The following is a 21,279-nucleotide window of genomic DNA, read 5'->3' as shown; positions in this document are numbered from 1 at the left end:
CATAATCAACCCCCCTTCCTTAATTGATTTATGGAAACCAATGCTCTAAATCAGGGGTGCCCAAACCCTGGCCCAGTGGCCACTTCTGGCCCTTGGGGGCTCCCAATCCGGCCCACAGGGAGCCCCTGGTCTCCAATGAACCTCTTGCCCTCCAGAGACTTGCTAGAGCCTGTGCTGGTCTGATGCAACTGCTCTCAGTGTGAGGACTGATGCAGGCTGGTGAAAGCCGAAAGCCAAACACAAATGCTAACAGACCAAATGCCTAGTGAAGCTATGAGTGTATGTAGCCATTATGCTGAAACTAATCATTTATGCAAATGCTTACTTATGTTAATAATGTTAATACAATGTTGTGGGTGAATTAGTTAAGTAAGAAATAGGAAAATTATGTTTAGCAATGCTTAAAACACATGAAATCCATTTTGCCCTCTCTGAAGAAGTTTAAAATAGCAAGCTAAAGACAAGTCGTAAATCAGGGGATGTTTTATTGCTACACTGTTAAAGCATCAGAGCCATTTAGTTGTTTGATTTTTCTCTGTAAACCTCTTTGTGAACTTTTAGTTGAAAAGCGGTATATAAACACTGTTAATAATAATATAATAATAAGGATGAGACTGGAATTTACCAGCTGTCAGGCTAATTGGTAGGATGATGGATGAAGCTAGGCTGAACAGAGGAGTGTCTTTAAAATTACACTCTCAAACTTGAATGCCTGCTTCTGAATAAAGAGCAATTTAGGGTTTAAAACAAGCTTTTTTTAAAACCAAAATGTGCAAAGCTATTAGAAGGTTTCATGTCAAAAGAGTTTTGTATATGCATTTTACCAAAGTAACACCATGGTGTGTGACTGCATTTGGGAAAATGTTGCAGATCTGTACTAATGACAGGCTACTGTGTATGTGCTTCTAATGCCTAATGAGTAATGCCCTTAGAGTTGTAAATTAACAAAAGAATCTCTCTCCGGAAACTGCCAAAGCAGCACACCAAAGGTTCATAGAAATGCCAAATGAATCATGAAAGTTAGCATGTATGTTAATAGTTATAGAATACAATTAACAATATATAAGGAAGAGTGAATTTTAGCTGTTAAAAATAGTTTGATCAAAGCATGGAATACACAGAATAGTGGAAGCTAAATTGAAAAGACTTAGGTTTCAGGTGTGTCTCAAATTAACCTTGAAAAGCAGATCTAGCACAGTTAATTAATCAAAAGGTAATACAAACAAGCTCATGGACTTGGAACATAGTATAGGGTTACTCCTCACAGTTAGTAAAGGCATTCCAACTCTATATCATGCCTGTCACCTTAATGGAACTAGATAAGATACAACATACAGAGAACTAGGGAGTAACCAGGAAAATCTCTCTCTCTCTCTCTCTCTCTCTCTCTCTGCACCAAGAGCAGATAGTTGAGGTTAGAAGCAGTTTAATGAAAAGACAGTTTATCTTGTTTGACAGACAGAGACAGAGTTTGGTAGATACAAACAACTACAAATCAGCTAAGGCAAGAACAGATAAGCAAAGAACATTCCTAAGAGGATCCCCTGATCTGGAAACCATCATTAGAAGCTCTAAGTTAACAAAGAAAGCAGGATTTAACAAAGAGAGAAGTCTCTTGAAAACCCTTGTTTGCAGGAAGAATTCAGTTTGTTTGGTATTAAATTAAGTTTATATACATACTGAGAATTATAGAAGACCAAAAGTTTAGTTTATAGAAAGCCCACATTGTTTGATAGAGAGGAATTTAAACTACCTAGTTCTGTAATAAATGGGTAAACAGTGCCATCTAGTGGTTGTTGGAAACCATGTTTTCAGCTACACCTAGCCTTATAAGGAAACTGAAACTTGAAACTGACCAATCAGATGCTTGTAAACCTGTAACCAATCCTGAGAAAGCCCCCATTTCTGATGTCATGATCCCCCAGCCAATGACAGTGAGATTTTCCAAACAATGAAGCCAGAATCCTATATAAGCCAAGGGTTCACACTAGAACATTGCTATTCTCTGGAGGCACTGAGAGTTCTCACTGCTCCCCACTTTGGACAAAGAGTCACTGAGAGGCCCATTGCTGGCAAGAATAAAGCTTGCAGATGATCACCACTCTTCCCTACTGAGTTTGTTTTTGAACTTTACTGCGGACCTTGCAACAAGGACGACTGTTCGACCTCTCACCTGAGCTGTGGGATGAGGGTTCTGTCCACTACTTTCTGTTTCACATCTGTGATGCAGAAGTGGCAGCAAAGGAAAGGCTGGCCTTGCTTTGTGCAAGGCCTTTTATAGGCCTTGAGCTACTGCAAGACCTTCATTCATTCATATAAGTTCCATCTCTAATATATTCATTTATGTAAATTTATTCAAATTTCAAATGTAAATTAATTCTTTTTTTTTTTCCTGGCCCCCAACACAGTGTCAAAGATGATGTGGCCCTCCTGCCAAAATGTTTGGACACTACTGCTCTAAATCTTAACACAGGCATGTTTCTTGAATTCAAATTGACTTTTCAGGCCTCCAGAATTCAGATGAAGCCTTCCAGCTCCAAATCCTGCTAGAACAGTATATTTAGTATCTTGTGACCACAGCAACCTCCTAAGGACTCCAAGGTTTAACACTAAAAACAACCCTCACCAACTCTATGATCAAGTGCAATCCAGGCACAAGTTAATGGATTTCCAGTTACGAGTTACATGCTCCCAGTGCAATTAAAGCAGTTTGGGCAGCTTAGACTGGTCAGCTAACCTAAAGGACCACTTTTCTATCTCTAAGCACTCATTCCCTGCAAGAAAAGCAGCATGGCAGGCTAGGGCTTGTTTCATAGCCCTCATTCAGTCCGTGAGACCCCTCTTTGAAACAGGAAGATTGTGTGGTTGGCTTCCTTGCCATCATGGCCCTGCAATGCAATGCTCTGAAGCTTCACAGAAACAGAATCGGTAATCTTGGTCTGTGGTGCAGCCTGACCAAAAACCCACCAACGCTCCATTAGTTTCCTTGTCTTTGTCTGCTGCGGAATCAAACTGCATGCAAACTTAGTGTTTGTCATTCTCCCCTGTTTGTGAGTGCTGTATGACTGTATGTGTGCGAGGCCAGTTTCTGCTTTTGTACATTTTTGTTGGAGACCTGAGAGCAGCCTCGGGCCACCTTTCCCAAACAAACTCCTTTGATCCATCCACCAGTGACTCAGTCACCTGGAAACTCATATAAGTTTCCTTTGGAGGCTTGTAGTATCAGTCAAGAAAGTGAGTTCAGTGGGAGAAAGTAGTCGTGTTCCCTCCCGTTCCGTCCCCCAAATGGGTGAAGTGTATTCATGGCCTATCCGTGAAGGAAATCAGACCACACTCCTTAACGGCCGTGTAATCTCTTTATTACTTTCAGGGTGATCAAGTAGCCATAAACCCTTATGGTCACTTGGCACCTGCAGGTCTATCCAAGACCGGTTGCCAAATAGCTCTTAAACCGCAGAGCTTCCAAACCTGGTAGCCAGGTCAAATTTGGGGAACCCTCCCCTGAGTCATACCCCAGCCCCCCAGGGTACACCCCAGACACACTGGATTGCCTCCCACAACCAGTCCCTGTGGCTTCTCCAATCCCAATAATCCAGTCAGTTGTAATAAGTAGGATTTATTGAATAAATGTTTAAAGCATAGTTATACAGACAGCACTGCATCGGTCAAAAGTTCAGGAATTTAGAGAAGAGCACACCAATACAACACCCAGGCTAATAAAACAATAACAACTCCTAACTCTATCACTCAAAGTCTTAGCTTTTCAAAGTCCAATCTGACCCATCTTGCTGCAGACAAGTTGGGTCGCTCTTGCCAGAGTGGTTAAGGGTCTCAGGCCGCCTCAGCCAGAGACAAAGCTAGAAAAAAGAAACTCTTCTCCCTCACCTTTACAGGTCTCCTGACCCATCCACCAATCAGAACTTGGTTCCAGCCAAACATTCTAGGGGTGGACGTGCCACAAGCCTTCTTACTCATGGTGGAATCCCCCCTCCCAACCCGAGACACTCACAGCTGAACCCTGTTGTTAATCAAGTTGGCCTGGAAGCCCACTTGGTAGGTATCAGAGGGCCCTGTGAAGCAGCCTCCTCCACAGTTCTCCCAAGCCTGGTATGCACTAATTGGAAGTTGGTTAAAGCTGGGGCCCTGCACTTGGGCCTAACAACATGGTTACAAGCAGACACTTTCCTTGTTCAGATGTTACCTGGCCATTAAATTTTCCCTTTTTTGTCACACTCACTCCCTGCCTGTATCCCTTGGTTCAGGGTACAGAGACCTGCTACTGAGCTACTGCCTTTTTGCTGTGGCCTGAACCCCAGAACCTTTCCTTTTCTTCCTCTATTAGTCTCCCCATTTTCTTTCCTACACCTCAAAACCACCATGACTTTGTCCCAAGGTCCACTGGAAAGCCCATCTGATAGCCCAATGTACTTCTCCCCCCACATTTCCCCCCTCTTCACTCTGTCCCTTCTCCCAAATTCTTGTTTCTCCTCCTCCTAATCTAACCACTTTTCCCGTGACTCCATTGTGCATGAATATGAGTCTTAGAATTCCCCCTGCTTAAAGTGCAATTACAGTGTATTAGTTTGAACCCCTCCCTCTTTCTTGGTTTTTGTTTTTGAGCACTAAAGGAAACTCTTTTCGGCACATTTCAGCCTCCATTTTCCTTTCCCCCACCAAATTATATAACCATGCACAGGATCCCTGCACATGGATGATTCCATGGTTGTCTTTTTTAAAAAGCACTAATGGAAACAGCAGCCAATGATTCCCAGCCAACAGACTAACCAAACTTGTTAGAACTGCTTGATTTAACTGCTTGATTTCCATTTGCTTCCAAATGCTTTCTGGCACTACTAAGCAATAGAAGGCTCTCATACACACTTACACATTTGAAGGCTTTCATACACAGTCCTGGACTCACAGTTGAACAACCTAGGCATGTATTACAGTCTCTTTTGGAAACTAAATAAAAAACAAAACCTGCATAAAGAAAAACTCAGAAGCACATAAACCTTAGAATGAACATACATTTCAAATTAAAGATGTTGGTTAGCTAAGCTGGTAATTCTAGAAACTTACATAAAAAGGGAATAAGGAATGTACAAAAGAAGAATATTGGTTCTTACATTTCAATCAACAATTTTTAAAAAATTTAAAAACAGGGTCTGCCTTTTAATCAACTGAGTAATTATTTGTTAGCTGTTTAGCTTTTAGAACATTAATCAGTGGGGGGGGGGGTAGAACCTCAGTGAAAGTTCTGGCAGAAATGAGCACACGCAAAGGGCAAAGCCAGAGGCAACTGCTACCAGTTAGGGGCAGTTTACCCACACTTGCCCTTCCCCTTCTGTCTCCTACTCATTAGTTAAGGAATATTTGGGGATTTGGTAGATCTTCATTGCCACCATCAAGTCAGAGAAACTAGACACAGAAAAGTCACCATGGAAAACCTCTGATCTGAAAATCCAAACTACAGGGGACAGCCATTTATACAAAAGCCAAAAATACTAGCGAGAACTGAGCAATCTGAGGAAGCATGACAACCCACTCTCTGAAATGAGACAGATATAATCAGTGAAAGTGAAAAGAAATGTACTAAATAAAGATGGCAAAATTTTAAGTGGGGCGGGGATACAGAAGAACAAAAAGCAAAACTCATATCAAAAATGAAAACAGGACTGATCAAGAACAGTGGTTAGCAAAACTAGGCATATAAGCTTAAAAGGCAAGACAAAACAAAGTCCCTGAATGCAAATTTCTGAATACTTTGCTGTCTTTGTTACTCACACTGTCCAAGAGAATGGAGAGGGAGGTCCAGTTCTTACACCTCTATGAGGAGTAGTGAACTGTTTGGTAAGGTATAGACAAGTTGTGCCAGTGATAAACCAGAGGTAAAACCAAGAGCGTACCCTTGCATGAAATTAAAAAACCTAGGCTTGTTGATGTCATAGTGTCATCTGATTGGATGAGTTAGGACCAACTGATTATCCCATCCCACCTGTTTACTTAACCAGGTAAGCTGGGCTGCCTAGCTAGTGGGTGTATGCTAATGTCAGTAAGACAATTGGCCGAAATCTTTTGTCTGAGAGCAGTGCAGCCAGGGGACACACAAACCACCTGGTTATTTGTTTGGCCTTTTGTAATGGCACTGAATCAGTGATGCCCCATGCCTCTGACTATCTGAACCCCCCTAATGCCTAACACACTCCCATAGATGAAAGGGGAGGGCAGGTGAGCAGTGGGTATGCTCCTGTACCCCCTACCTTTACTTACGAAGAGTAGCCTCCCTGCTGCTTTTGTTTGCAATGAACAAGGGTAATGGATGCTGGGTTCCCAGCATGAACTGTTCCTGTTCATTTCAAAAAGAAGTGTCTGCTGCTGTGCTCCTGGTAAATAAAGGGAGGGGGGTCAGGCTCCAAATCTCCTCTCTCTGCCCACTTGGTGATTTGTGAAGACCAAGTAAGTAAGGGCAATTTGGAGCCACAGCAGGTTTTTTTTTTCTCCTCTTCCTTCCTTCATCAGTACTGGAGAGAGAAGGCAGCTGCTGCTTCTATGATTCACTTCCAATTTACTGACTCCTCCATTTTGCTTTTAGCACCCAGAATGTCTTGGAAGAGGAGGGACTGCTTGTATGCCAAGGTGAGGCACCCTGCAAAACTTAGTGTTTTGCACCTTCTCTAGCTACTCTACTGGGCTGGGGACTGATGGTGTATTGGCAGATTGCGGAGGACCTAGGTATGTTGAGGAGATAGTGGTCAGCACAGGTTCTTCTGATGGTCAGCCGGTTCCTCCACTTTTGAGTTAAGCCATTTCTACCCAACGTTGCATACATGCAACAGAGATCAAAAGTGTACACCTGCAGACTGAGCAGAAATGGGTTGATTTTGGGATGAAAGTGCTGAGTCGCACTTCATTAGTTTGCACCTGTTAGTAATGATGCCTCCCGTGCCTTATGTCAGATGTTCTGCTAGTTTTTCCTTATGAAACTGTATAACAGGGGGGCTTGATGTATTTGTTATGCATTGGGTGTAGCATGTGATCAGTTGCAGGTGTGCTGCATCAAACTAGCCCACAAGAAGGACACATCCAGTAGAAGGAGGCACCACTTCTATTTGGAGGGGTGTAAGAATGCTATATTGGTGTTTTGTCTGAGGGGATTGCTGCTACTGCAATTCCGGCTTCTGTTTGTTCCCACTGGTCTGTTACTTGTCTCCACAGCCTGAAAAGACCCTGTGACTTTCCAGCAATACAGGTGGCAGAGAGACAAGCTGGGGGCTCATCTGTTTGCTGCTTCCCCAAGGGTGTTGAATAGCACCACTTAGTTGCATCCTCCAATAGAGGGCAGTGTCTAATGTTCTGAAGTAATACTGCACCTGGCCCTTTTAGTGGCTGTTGTAAGGGTGTGCCCTTGGCCATTTCCTTTTCCTTTAGGGCAGTGATTTTCTACCTTTTTTTATCTCACTGGCACAGTGATAACGTGCTAAAATTGTCAAGGTACACCATCAGTTTTTTGACCACTGACAAAGCACATCATGCTGTTGGTGGGGGCTCACATACTCCAATAGCCCAACTCATAAATGACCCTCCCCCAAACTCCTGCAGCACACCTGCAGACCATCCATGGCACACCAGTGTGCCATGGTTGAAAATGGTTGCTTTAGGATATATATTCCTTTCTGCTTTCTTTTTATGTAGATGTGTGTTTCAGTTCTCAGATATTTTACGTAAATGTACTTGCATGCATCCAGGAGCAGTTATCTAGGGCTCCTGGTTTTTGAAGTGTCAGGAATTCTTGATGTGACTAAGCATGTATGAACTTCCATGGAACTGTGAGTAAACCTCCTTTTAACTTTGAAGCTGTTTGCCTCCAGTCCTTTTTTGTGTCTTATTAGTTGTAAGCAGCCTGGGTGGAAGAGCCGCTTTTTTGGTTGGTGATTGCTCTGTTGAACCTAGTCCTGTTCCAACAAAGGGTGCCACTCCATACGATTGTTTCAGGTTGCTTCATGGCAAGGCCTGCCCATCCCTGAATTCAGAACCAGCAAGGGATGTTGGAGGATGATGTCTCAGCAGCTTGTAGGATGCTGAGACATCACAGGAGCCTCAAGGGAGTTAGAAGTGTCCAAAAATATGCACCAACTAAAGGAAGAAGTAATTTCTACCACAGTATCATTTTAAGGGGAAAAAACAGAACTCTGAATTTTAAAAAGCTGACATTATTTCCTTTAAAAAATGGTGTCCAAAGGGAAAGCCTTTCCTGAAGCAAACACACAATTGATATATACAGTGTGACTTACTCTCAGAAAAGTATGCTTAGGAATGAAGACTTACGGTTCTGTCCTATGGGGGCCTTATGGTAGTGGATATCACAGTTTGCCACTGTAAAAGCTGGGAAGCTGGCATGAATGCTATACTATCATCATGTGCTTCAGGGTGGCTGGAGCAAATGGTTGGAGGCTCTGTGTATGTTACAGCAGCTTCCAGATCTCCTGCCAGAGGAGGTACATCGGTGGCAGTGATGGTTTGGGGAAGGGGAGTAGGCCAGGTGGGGGGAGTGGTTTGGGGCAGAAGAGACAGAATTTCAGTAGCAGTGGCATTTGCTAAGGCGCTTTCCCTCTTTCCCCTCCTGTAATGCCTGCTGAGTCTCCTCAGACCTTACCAGCAAAATAGCTGAAGAAGGTCCAAGGAGACCCATGGGGGGCAGGCAGCCAATGGGGAGGTAAGTTAGGAAAAGCTTTACTTACCTCTCTGGAGCTTGTTTTGGCTACACAATAGATGCAATGGCATCTTCGTTTTGATTTTTTAAAACAAATACCTTGTAGGGAGGAAGGCTTTATGGCCTCGTAGACAAATTCTAAGCACTACCAAGTTCCAGAATCTTTGTTTGTTGTGAACTTTACAAGAAAATCAGAGGCTAACAGTGCAATCTTATACAGGTTTCTCGGAAGTAAATCCCACGGTGTTCAATGGAACTTACTTTCAGATAAGTGTGTATGGGATTGCAGTCTAGACTGCAAAATGTGATAAAAGGTTCAGTTGATTAATTGGAACACTGACTCCCTTCAAAAAGTAGATAAACACTGTCGAAACTGACAGCTCTGATAATGTATTCATTGTCATAACTCCAGGTGTGCAACCCCAGATACCTGATGCAGGGATCTATCTATAGAAATCAAAAGGTGAGAGTTCTTCATTGGCTCCTCACCCAGTCAGATTTGACTGGTGTTGTGTTGATTAGCCAAGGAGGCAGAAACTTGATGAACTATGTCTCCCTCCATCCTTTTTAGTCTTGACCAATGGAGCCCATCAGGTTGCAGTGCTCAAGGGGCCCGTGAGGCACTATGATCCCATCGCTCCAGATGTCAGATTCCAAAGGGTATATGACTTTCTTGTCTCAAGTTTCTATCCATTGGGGGGTTCCTTGTGCCTTCCTGAGCTGCCTTCTCTGCATGGGCCCCTTTCTCCTCATTGCTGTCATAGTGTTAAATGTTTTATTTCTTCCTCTGAGCCCAACCTGCAAGGCCATCCAGAGGGGGAGGATGAGTGGAGGCTGCTGGTCCTTTTCCTTGCTCCTATCACTGTGTGATCATTCAAAGAGGACTGATAAACAGCCAATGGCAGCAAGGAAGAGGAAGGGCAAGACCAGAGTGCTCTAGGGGTTGGCAGCAAGTTGGCCCGAAAAATTCAATCTCTGATGCCAGCCCTGCTTCTATCTCCATTTTAAAAATGAGCAGCAGAGCAGTTACTTGACTTTATGCTTCAGGTATATCATGCATCCAGGTGTTATAGAGAATGTATCTAAATGGTACAGGTGTCTGTGTGAATGACTGTGCCTGGGTTCATTTCTACAGATTGACAATCCATGTGTACCGACTGTAGCTGCATTGAATGGAACATGTGAACAACTGTACCCGGGGACAGATGAACAATGACTGTACCTGAATACACAGATGTTGAGTGTGTGAACAGCTCTACTGTCTACACTAAATGCTGCCAACTATTTTGAAGACTTTTTGCTTTCATGTGCCTCAAAACAGACATCCAAGTGCTGGCCCATATGGATGTGCTTCTTTGGTTTTCTTTCGGCATGCCATTTACCAATTTAAGGGTGACCACCAGCTGACCTGCCTATTTTTAAGATGGATGCTCCAGGTGTTTTTCTTGGCATTCTTTTTATGCAGAATGGTTCATCACATAAAATAAGCAAAATTGCCTACAATCAAAATGTTGACAAAAATGAGCCAGAGGGAGAGAGGAAGATTGAGACATGGGTAACAGAAGGGATTTATTGGGACAATTCTGAGAACCTTGAGTCATGTCAAAGATTTCTGAAACAAATGGATCAGAAACTAATTGGGGTGAAAAAAGAAAACCATTTTGTGCTGGAAAAAAAGGAAGAACTCCAGGGTACAAATTAGTCATCGCTTAATAACAGTACTGAATAAATATGCCATTTGTGCAAAGCATTTCTACAAACTCAAGCAAAGATCAAGGCATGAAAACACAATTCAGACATGGCTCCCTATATGAAAGAGTATAAAAACAGTTTAACTGGATTCAAATAACATCCCACATAGCCACACTAACCCATCTCAGGCATATTTCTCAACTCTGTGGCTGGTACAGGGACAATTACAGGTAAATCCATTCCTTTCTAATTGCTCTCCTCTTCCAGTCACAAACTGCCCAGCTATAATAACACATCTTACGATGATCTAAAAGGCATGGATTAAGAAAAGTCAATATTGTACTGAACTCCTAGTACTATTACTACTGCTTTAACTTTTGATGCATTCTAATGATATGGTAGATTATGTGCTTGCATTAGTTAAGGGAGTGGGTTTTGAGACTGACAGCATTGATCACAGTAACACTGTAAGAATTTAAAGTTTCCATAGGGATGGATTCTGTTCTCAGTTACACAGAGATAAACAAAACTCCCACTTAAGAGAAGAAGCCTGTACACTTAAACATCCCGCCCCCTGCTATAAGGGGCTGGCTGCTAGATTCCTCTTATGAGCATCTTCTGCTGTGGCTGTCAAAACTCTGCTCAGCCCCCACCCCTGTCTTTATTAGATATGACAAGGGGGAGCATCTCAGTGCTTCTTCCATGACATGTTCTCTGTATGACAGTGTGGCATCAACAGTAATTCATGCAACTGCCTGACATCTCATTTACACAAAGCACATCATGCAGATTACTTGAAGGAAGGCAGAAGTTTAGAGCAGGGGTGCCCAAACCCCGGCCCGGGGGCCATTTGCGGCCCTCAAGGCCTCTCTATGTGGCCCTCAGGGAGCTCCTAGCCTCCAATGAGCCTCTGGCCCTCCAGAGATTTGTTGGAGCCCACACTGGCCTGACGCAACTGCTCTCAGCGTGAGGGCAACTGTTTGGCCTCTCGAGTGAGCTGTGGGATGAGGGCTCCCTCCACTGCTTGTTGTTTCACGTCTGTGATGCAGTAGCAGCAGGAAAGGAAAGGGCAGCCTTGCTTTGTGCAAGGCCTTTTATAGGCCTTGAACTACTGCAAGACCTTCATTCATTCATATAAGTTCACCTTTAATATATTCATTTATGTAAATTTATTCAAATTTGAAATGTAAATTAATTCGGCCCCCAACACTGTGTCAGAGAGATGATGTGGCCCTCCTGCCAAAAACTTTGGACACCCCTGGTTTAGAGGATGGCTTCTGAATCTTTTCTGACCAGGTCATTACTCATTTCCCCTCCTGTTTAAGGAAGTTTTGACCTTGCTAAACCATACTGTGTGTATGACCTGATCTACAGAGCTGTTTTCCCCTCTCTGGCTGAAAGCTAGGAAACACTATGTAGTCAAATATTGCCACAGGGCGATAGTGAATGCAAACAAGAAGATCAAATCCATTTTTCTGTGGCATGAAGGGTTTGCACAGACCCAAACAAACAGAATCTTGAAATCAGGTCTCCTCCCTTCTTCCCCTTACTAGTTAAAACAAACCAACCATTCAAGTCTGAAGAGCAAAATCAGTCCACACCTTCAGAGAGAAACAACCTAGATTTTCCCAAGTGTCCAGAAGACCATCTCAGCACTGTGATGTTTTAAGATAGTCCCCTTGTTAAATGACTGACTGCCCAATCCTATGCATGTCTACTCAGAAGTAAGTCCCATTAGAGTCAGTGGGACTTACTCCCAGGAAAGTGTGGATAGGATGGCAGCCTAATCATTATCACCATCATCGGGTTGACCCCAAGACAACAAAACAAGCTTTTGCTACACACACCCCCACGTCACACAGCAGCAGCAGTAGCAAAAGGCACTGTCAGCAGAGGGTGGGAGGCAGGGTGGGGGAAAGCAGGGGGGTCATGTTCTCCTCCCACTTTCCCCTCTGCTGTGCTGTGGAGCTTGGGACCCACCCACCCTCCAGCCGCTCTCCTCCCTGCCCGGTACCTTCTGCGTGGCAGCTGGAAGAGAGGATGGTGTTGGGAGGTCTGAAGAGGTAGGGCAGGTAGCGAGAGAAGCATTTCATCTTTCAGCCCCCGAGTGCCGCACAGGGGGCAGGCGGTGGTCTCCCCTCCGTCCAGGGGGAATCCTCCGGCCGGCCAGGCTACATGATGGCTGCGTGGCAGGATCCCTCCGGCAGCCGCAGGACTGGGAGGCGGTGGAGGATGCTGGACCCCGCGTTGCCATCGGCGGCACCAGCCGGGGCCGCCTGGCGCTTCTGCCAGCAGCCTCCAACTCCGAAGCCCCCCAGGCCAACGGGGCCGGGCTGCTCATTGGCTGCGGCTCAGGCGAGCTGCATTTGCTGACTAAGTCCCTCCCGCCTGGAAACAGGCGCGCTGGCGGCCTCGGGAAGGCAGGCGCCCGTCGCCTCTCGCCGCGCGGGGCGCGGACCCGCAGCCCAAGCCGTGCCAAGGTGCTCAGCGCTAGGAAAGGCAGATGCTCAGCCTCCAGCAAGCTGCAAAGACTCCTGCAGTGGACGGAACCAAGACCACTTTGCTCTCTCAGCTTCCTTTGAAAAGGAGTCTTCTTCCCCTGGCCGGGAATTCGGAGGTCACAGACCCTCCAGGCCACCCATTTTCTACCACTCTGCCATGGCACACCGGTGTGCCGCCAATGGTCTGCAGGTGTGCCACGGGAGCTTGGGGGAGGGCCATTTAGCAGTAGGGCCCCTGGGGGGGGTGAGCCCCCCACCAACAGCATGGTGTGCCTTGTCAGCGGTCAAAACACCAATGGTGTGCCTTGACCATTTGAGCACTTCGGCAGTGTGCCGTGAAATGAAAAAGGTTGAAAATCACTGCTCTGTGCGTACATGTCCATAAGGACTAGGCGTGAATCACCCCAAAGGTCTCTGCTGTTCCATCACCACTAAAACCCTGCTGCAGCCACTCACTTTTCCCTTCTGGTAAAGAGAAGCTGGGCTGGTTTGCTTCGTCAGATACAGTGATACAGCTGATGAAATGGGTGATAGTCTTTGAAAGTTTACACTTGATTCTTAGGTCCAAATCCTAACCAACTTTCCAGCTCTGACATAGCTGTGTCCATGGGGCATGTACTGCATCCTGCAGTTGGGTGGCAGTTGTTCCCTTACCTCGGAGCTTCATTGCCCTTACCTTGGCGCTGGAAAGTTGGTCAGGATTATGCACTTAGTCTTGCATAAGCTGTGACAAGGCACTTTGTTGTCTTTGCTGCAACAGACTGTCATGGCTACCCCTCTTTCAGTATGCCTTCAATTAATTACTGCCATCTTGATAACATTTTAAAGTGCTGTCATTCTAAATTTCTTGCTTTGTAGTATTTTCTTTTGCTTATCTTCATATATTGTGAGCCACCACAAGGACACCTTACCTTATTGGCAACCTTCAGTCTCGAAAGACTATGGTATCGCGCTCTGAAAGGTGGTTCTGGCACAGCGTCTAGTGTGGCTGAAAAGGCCAATCCGGGAGTGACAATCCCTTCCACACTGGGAGCAAGTGCAGTCTGTCCCTGGTCTGTCTCCCTGGCTATGGGCCTTCCTTCTTTGCCTCTTAGCCTCAGAAAGGACACCTGTTGTGGAAAGGTGGAAAATAAATTACTATGAGTATTAGTAGAGGAGAAAATGACTTGCCACCTATTGGGGTTGAGATAAGGTTTGAGCCAGAGGAGTCCTGAATCTGAGATCACAACCTAAGCCACGATGCAAGATGGTTTAAGAGAAATACCATTAAGCACATCCTAGAAATAAAAACATTTTCTGGATGTGATGTCTACTGTGCTGTTTATTTTCTTGAAACAATAGCGCAATTCAAGTATTCCTGAAAGACAGTGGAGGAGGATGGGTGTAACACACTATCAGAAGTGATTCTAGATAGTTGATTTTCCATTTATTTCACTCTACTGTTTCCTTCAGAAGTCTACTCAGAAGTAATTTTCTTGAATGCAAGTATCACTAGTTCCAGTGGGACTAACCTCTAAGGAAGTAGGCTTATGACTGAAGTCTTGACATTTTAAGAATGCTACTATCTTTTGCTGGGTTAACAAATGGGCAGCCCGATGCTATATAACTTCCTGCTCAGCAATGCTGTGGGGCACACACTGTATCTTGCAGGAGAGATTCAGGCCCTGGAGGTCTCCTCCGGGTATGCTGTCGCTGCCTGAATGGGTCTACTCAGACCTGTGCCAGCGATACAGGTAGCACAAGTCTGAGTGGACCCAGGAAGGCAGATCAAGGCCGGGAAGGGGGATAGCCTAGATATTGGCAGCAACACTGTCACTGATAATAAATAATAATAATAAACTTTATTTATATCCTGCCCTTCTCCCCGAAGGGACCCAGGGCGGCTTACAACATATTAAAAACAGATTAAAAACATAATTTAACCGCAAATAAAAACATATTAAAACACATTAACAGATACCCATAAAAACAGTAGTCAGATAAAAAGTCAGATAAAAAGAGCAAAACGCAGCAAATCATAGAGGAATCAGGCCTGTAAAAATACTAAAAGATATAAAAAAGATGTTAAAAAAGGCCATGATCTCAGAAGGCTTGTTTAAACAAAAAGGTCTTCAGGCCTCGCCGAAAAGTCTCAAGAGAGGGAGCCATTCTCAAATCAAGGGGAAGGGAGTTCCATAACGTTGATGCCACTACTGAGAAGGCCCTATTTCTTGCCGCCGCCCCACGTACCTCCTTAGGCGGCGGCACTTGTAGAAAGGCCTTCTCTGATAACCTAAGAGGACAAGCCGGACTGTACGGAAGTAGGCGATCTCTGAGATACCCTGGCCCAGAGCAGTATAGGGCTTTAAAGGTCAAAACTAGCACCTTGAATTGGGCCCGGAAACGAATGGGCAGCCAATGCAGCCCCTGGAGAAGCGGGCTGACAGAGTCAAACCACCTAGCTCCAGTGATCACACGGGCCGCCGCATTCTGCACTAATTGCAGTTTCCGAACCATCTTCAGGGGCAGCCCCACATAGAGCGCGTTACAATAATCTAACCTCGATGTCACCGTGGCATGGATCACCATGGCCAGGTCTGCACGATCCAAGTACAGCCACAGCTGGCACACCAGCCGAAGCTGAGCGAAGGCCCCCCTAGCCACAACCGCCACCTGGGAATCCAGGAGCAGCTGCAAATCCAGGTGGACCCCCAAGCTGCGGACCTGCTCCTTCAGAGGGAGTGCAACCCCATTCAGAGCAAGCCAATAGTCCAGTACCTGTATCGAGGATTTCCGAACCAGGAGAGCCTCTGTCTTATCCGGATTTAATTTCAGCTTATTAGCCTCCATCCAGATCCTCACTGCTTCCAGACAGCGCTCCCTGTCCAGATGCAGCCCCCTTCTCAGCTTTGATTCACCCTCCTCCCTGCCCAGTTCTCCATTCCTTTCCTCCACTTCTCTTCCCTGTTCTGCCCACCCCCAACCTCCCTCCCATTCTCCATGATGACTTACTGATTCTGGGGCTCCAATCCCCATCCAGTGGTGTGTGGACCCAGCCACTCACCCTTTGCAGCAGTGGTTATGTCACACAGAATGACATGTTGTACTTGGCAGCAGCCATAAAGTAACTTATAATGCCAGAACACTTGTTCCAAGAACATAAGGCTCTATTAGGATTGGACCAATAATGTGTGAATTTCAACCATTCTGAACAAGATTCTTTTTTCTTTTTGCATCCTTAAATGCAGGCTCTGGATGTCAGCTGAGCAAGGCAAAATATGACCTCCTAGTTCACAAATCCACAGTGTATCCTAAATATAGCACAAATGATAGCCCTTTGTAAAGGAAACAGACATCGCCAACTCTCCTAATTATTTGCAACTTTAACAGAAAAACTGGGATAGTTTGGATTCTGAGCCAGCCTGGATTCTGAGCCAGGTGCAATACTGGTTTTTTGTAAGTTTGGGTGATGCATTAGTACTTTACACAAGACAGGGTCTGATGTTAGAACTAATTCCTATCCTGGATAAGGAATTGTTTATTTAAGTCCTTGGGTATTTTATCAGAACTAATCATTTCATCCCTGGTACTCTTCTGGAATGACTATGGAAATCTATGTTATCCTAAAACAGTTACTTCATGATTCAAAGCATGTTGATTATATATTTAAAAAAAAAAAAAAACTTATGAATTATCCTAACAAGATTGGGAAAGGCAACAAATTTGTAACCACAGAGCCCAATCCTATCCAATTTTCCAGGGCCGGTGCAGCAGTGCCAACAGAGCATGCGCTGCATCCTTTGGTGGGGTGGCAGTCACAGAGGCCTCCTCAAGGTAAGGAAACATTTGTTCCCTTACCGCCAGGCTGCATTGCAGCTGCACCGGTGCTGGAAAGTTGGATAGGATTGGGCCCTTACTTGTGTATGTGTATGCATATGTCTGCATAAAGGTAAAAGCAATCATGTATGTATGCATACAAATAAAAGCAATTAAAAGAATAACGCTATAGCAAACTAAGTACTAATGCTCCTTGAACCAATGCTTTGTACTTCATGCTGAGCATTTATATAAACCTAGCTAAGAAATTGTACAGAATGATAGTATTGAATCTCGTTTCATTCCCCTTGCAGTACTATTCAATACACTGCCATTAACTTTTCTGAGAAATAAATATGCAATATCAGTTCAAAGAAATTACTACTTCAATCTCATTTGTTTAGCATTGTCAGCTTCAAAAATTACCTATGGTTTCTGAGGAATAACAAAAACTGAGAAAGGCTTCTCTAAGGCATTATTTGTACAATTATTTGAGGGGAAATTACTTTGAAGTGTATCGTTGTAAAGCATGTGTGAGAGAAAGCAGTACTGGAAGAAAATATAAAGAAAAAGATACACATTCAGGATTCAAATTTTCCACATACACGCCACCCAAGAAATTGAAAAGACTGCTTTCTAAACTGCAGAGCCTCAATAAATACTCCCGTTGAACACTGACATAGCTATATATAATTCTTGCTTTCTCCTAAAGTTAAAAGAAAAATAAAAAAAATTGTGAAACATGGGAAAGACATTGGAAAACTTTCTACAGTAATCTTGAGGTCTATCTACTACACCATACATTTATATTGCTTTTCTACCTCTTTAACTATTATGCTTCTTCCAAAGAATCCTGGAAATTAGAGTTTGATGAGTGTGCTCTCTCGCAAAGATCCCTAACTCCTTTCATGCAACTACACTTGGCAGAGGGTCCTTGGAAAGAAGGCTTATGAAAAACTCATATAAGTGCACAGAGCATATGTATCCTTAGGGATAACATGACATGAAAGCGAATTCTACTGCAATATGTCTACTCAGAAATAAATCCCATTGAATTCAGTGGGGCTGAGTCACAGAAAAGTGTGTATAAGAATGCAGCATTAGTACCATTTTCCTTGGGAGAAAACCCACAGTACTAAACCATACTCACAAAAATCTTCGTAATCTCATGGTACTGTGTTCTTCTTTAATTGTTTAGGTGGAAAATTTAGGTTGCATTAACTAATAGCACTTTGCTTTCTATGCAAACAGCAGGCCTCAAACTGTGAAAGCAATTAGTGAGCACCATAAAAAAGAAGCCAACAAAGTTGGGCTCACAGCCAAATCCTGTACTTCTCTAGACAGTTATACAGGATTGTAAATATTTGACTCTTAGCTATCAGTTCCATCTTACAAGTTTCATGCATATTTTTGATATATCCAGGGTTCAGATGAATGAATTCTTCAGATCTGTTGTGGCATCAAGTATCAAAAGTCGTCTGAATAGAAACATTACCAGTACTGAGATATTGGTCTTTCATATTGATTGTTTCTCATTTTCAAAAACTTGAAATACTCAAGTATATGTCACCGTTACACCACCAATAAGTGATACATCACAACACATCTCTGAGCTGCATTCTGAGCTTCTTGAAAGAGAATAGCACGTGGGGGACAAAACTCTCCTCAATGTCATCACCTATAAAGAGAGAGGAATTCCTCTCCATGACACTTCTATGTAAAGATGATTCTAGGAGCCCAGTCCTTTCTCCCTGCATAGTATGCTGCCATGCCATAATGGGCTGAACTGTATGCTATTGGGGGGGGGGGAACGAAAGGAAAAATATTTTCCTTTACCCTTCTGTAATCCTCCTGATCATCAGTGGGTCTCCTCAGACCTGCACCAGCTCTTTAACTCTCAGGTCTGAGAAGACAAAGGGGAGCATTGGCGGCTTCCAGAGGGGATAGCATCCAGTACAAGTACCCTGCTCTGGGTTCACCTCTTCCATCTCCCACCCTTCCCCTGTCATACCCCATCTCACCCTCCCCCGTTCTGCCCTCCCTGCTAACTTAGCATCAGCAGCAGGAACTCCTTTCTCCACCACAGCCACCACTGTGCGTAGGGCTGTTCTGGCCTCTCCACTGGTGTTCTGGAAATGCACAGCTGCAGGTGCTGCAGGAGTACAGTTTGCAATTGCTGTCAAGTAGCTACCACTGCCAGAACGCTAGTTCCAACAAAGGTAGAGCTGTAGATTACGGAACCCAAAGGCATTAACAAACTGCAGGAAATTTTAGGTTTGTTTTATAACTGCCAACGGTCATTTCATCCAAATGGATATTTATATGTTGTGTGCTTTAGAAATGTACAATTAAGTAGTGTTGTATCTGACCATTTATGAGCTCTCCTAACATTGTTCAGTGCCTCCCCCCATAACTGTAGGGGAAAACTGCAATAACTAGCAGCTGGGTTTCATAGTAAGGTCTTAGCTTGACTTAAGGCAGGTTGCAGTTGGCCAGGGGCCCCCACTGCAGAGCAGGCAGTCTAGGATCAAAGAGTCCAGAAACAGCAGATGTTGTCAAGACAGCTGTGGGTCAAAGGCTAGATTGGATTGATAGGAAGCAGAAGCACCAGGGGCAGGATGCACAGTCAGGGCCAGGCAGGGTCAAGTACCAAAGGAGATGGATAGAGGTGGGGTAAAGCAATCTGTATTGCTACTCCAGGTAAGCGACATTGATCAGACTGAGAAAGCTGGGCCTGGGAAGAACTGTTTTAGAAAGCCAGCTAGGCTCATATTGGCTTCTCAGGTCACCTGAGAGAAAAGGAATAGGTCTGGCTCTGGCCAGAGGGTACTGCAGTGCAGCAGAGATCAGTTCAACCCCCCTTTCATTTTGGAAGATACTTTGGTGGCACATGAAGTAAGGTTCCAGTGCCCCACCACTGGTGGCCTCGGTTTGAGTCTTATAGCACCTTATACCCACTGGCGTCGCTAGGGGAGTGCGGGGTGTGTGGGCTGCACCAGGTGATGCGCCAGAGGGGGGTGACTTGCCCGGGGGAGGACATGCTAACATCACGGGGTTAGGAGCTACCATATCATGTCAAACACCGTTGGATGCGGAATGGCCAGCAGAGTGCAGTGCAAAAAACGCAATTGAAATAGCTCCTTTTGTTCAAAAGTTATGGCCAAAAAACCGGAAGGAAAAAATGCATGGAGCCCTATGGAAAGTGAAAGTGAGCCATATCGCGTGTTTACTCGCGAGTAGGTGCACTTGCCATAGTCAGTCGGAAAGGGCAGGCTGAGAGGAATCTAACGACACCAGAATGGTCCCGATCCAATGAATGCAGCCCCCCCAAAACACCAGAGAAGCTATGGGCCCAAAATGAAGCCGTGTGGCTGCGTTTACTCGCAAGTAGGTGAACTTGCCTTAGTCAAGGCAGGCTGAGAGGCTCCAAGGATGTCAGAACGGTCCTCATCCAATGAGTGCAGCCCCCAAAAACACCAGAGAAGGAGGTTCCTCTCTCCCAGCTGCCTCCCTCCCAGTCTATGGAGCCCTATGGAAAGCAAAGCAGCCTCACAGTCGTGTTCACTTGTGAGTAGGCAGATGTGCCTTGGCTGCTGGTCAGGCCAGGCAAAGGGGAATGTGGGGACACCAGAAGGCAGCCCCCCCCCTAAAAAGAACAAAAAAGAGGCTTGAACGGTAAGGGGAAAGTTTTCTATTTTGCACTTGCAAAGCCAGGTGGGTCTTTATATGGATATCCAGAAATAGGAGAACTTTAAACTGGGCACTGGGAGGGCTGGAAACCTCACTGATTCTTTTTGGAGGGTTGTTATTGCAGGCAGACTACAGAGTAAGTGCCACTATGGGACTTACTTCAGAATAGACATGCGTAGGACTGGGCTCACAGGCTGCAATCCTACCCACACTTTCCTGAGAGTAAGCCCCATTGACCACAATAGGACTTACTTCAGAGTAGATTCACTTGGTGGAACAGGACTGGCTCCCCCTTATTTAATTATTTCTTTTATTTTAATTTATTTATAATTATTTATTTTAATTTGCTTGATGTCACTTCTGATCATGACATCACTTCCAATGGGTCCTGGACACATTGTCATTCTAAAAAGTGGGTCCTAGTGCTAAAAGTTTGAGAACTGCTGCAACAAGTTGTTAGTAAGTTGACACGGGTTGTGTGTGAGAGAGATTCTACAAGTTTTCAAATCACTTAAATCAGAATTTGGAGGAATAATACCATCATGTTATATATCAATCAATGTGTAATTTCATGCAGAATGCAATGAAACAAGCCACATTGAAATATCTGTGTTCTAACAAAAGGTACAGCAAAAAACCAGTGGGGGCGGGGCGATGGCACATCACCACGCCCACCACCTGGGGTGTTGCCCCGCCCACTGCATGGGGTGATGCATAGGCCTCCCGCACTTAGTGACGTGGATCCTAGTGACGCCACTGCTTATACCGACTTTCCCACTTTTATGTGGGAAAATAAATATGGGGTGGGGGCAAAGTTCAGCAGCTGGGCATGTAAAACAGGGGTGTCAAACTCATTTCATACAGAGGGCTGAAGTTAGCATTCAGGGCTCC

The 21,279-nt window shown here is 44.7% G+C and overlaps 1 protein-coding gene across 2 annotated transcripts in view; it reads right to left on the bottom strand.

Moving 5' to 3' along the window:
• PPP2R2B (protein phosphatase 2 regulatory subunit Bbeta) overlaps positions 1-21,279 on the bottom strand; it is a 292,861-nt gene that overhangs the window by 269,455 nt on the left and 2,127 nt on the right. Inside the window, exon 1 of one of the 2 annotated variants that reach the window (XM_066614421.1) lies at positions 12,417-12,495. The exons of the other annotated variant lie outside the window; for it this stretch is intronic. Within the exon in view, the coding sequence (XP_066470518.1) occupies positions 12,417-12,495 (79 nt within the window). Of the gene's footprint in view, positions 1-12,416; positions 12,496-21,279 lie in introns of those variants that run through there. 2 annotated transcript variants of the gene reach the window in all.

Source organism: Tiliqua scincoides, chromosome 2 (assembly GCF_035046505.1).
Source record: "Tiliqua scincoides isolate rTilSci1 chromosome 2, rTilSci1.hap2, whole genome shotgun sequence".
NCBI classification, from domain to species: Eukaryota; Metazoa; Chordata; class Lepidosauria; order Squamata; family Scincidae; genus Tiliqua; species Tiliqua scincoides.
Note: the sequence above shows the minus strand (reverse complement) of the source record. Positions and strands in the feature narration are given on the sequence as shown.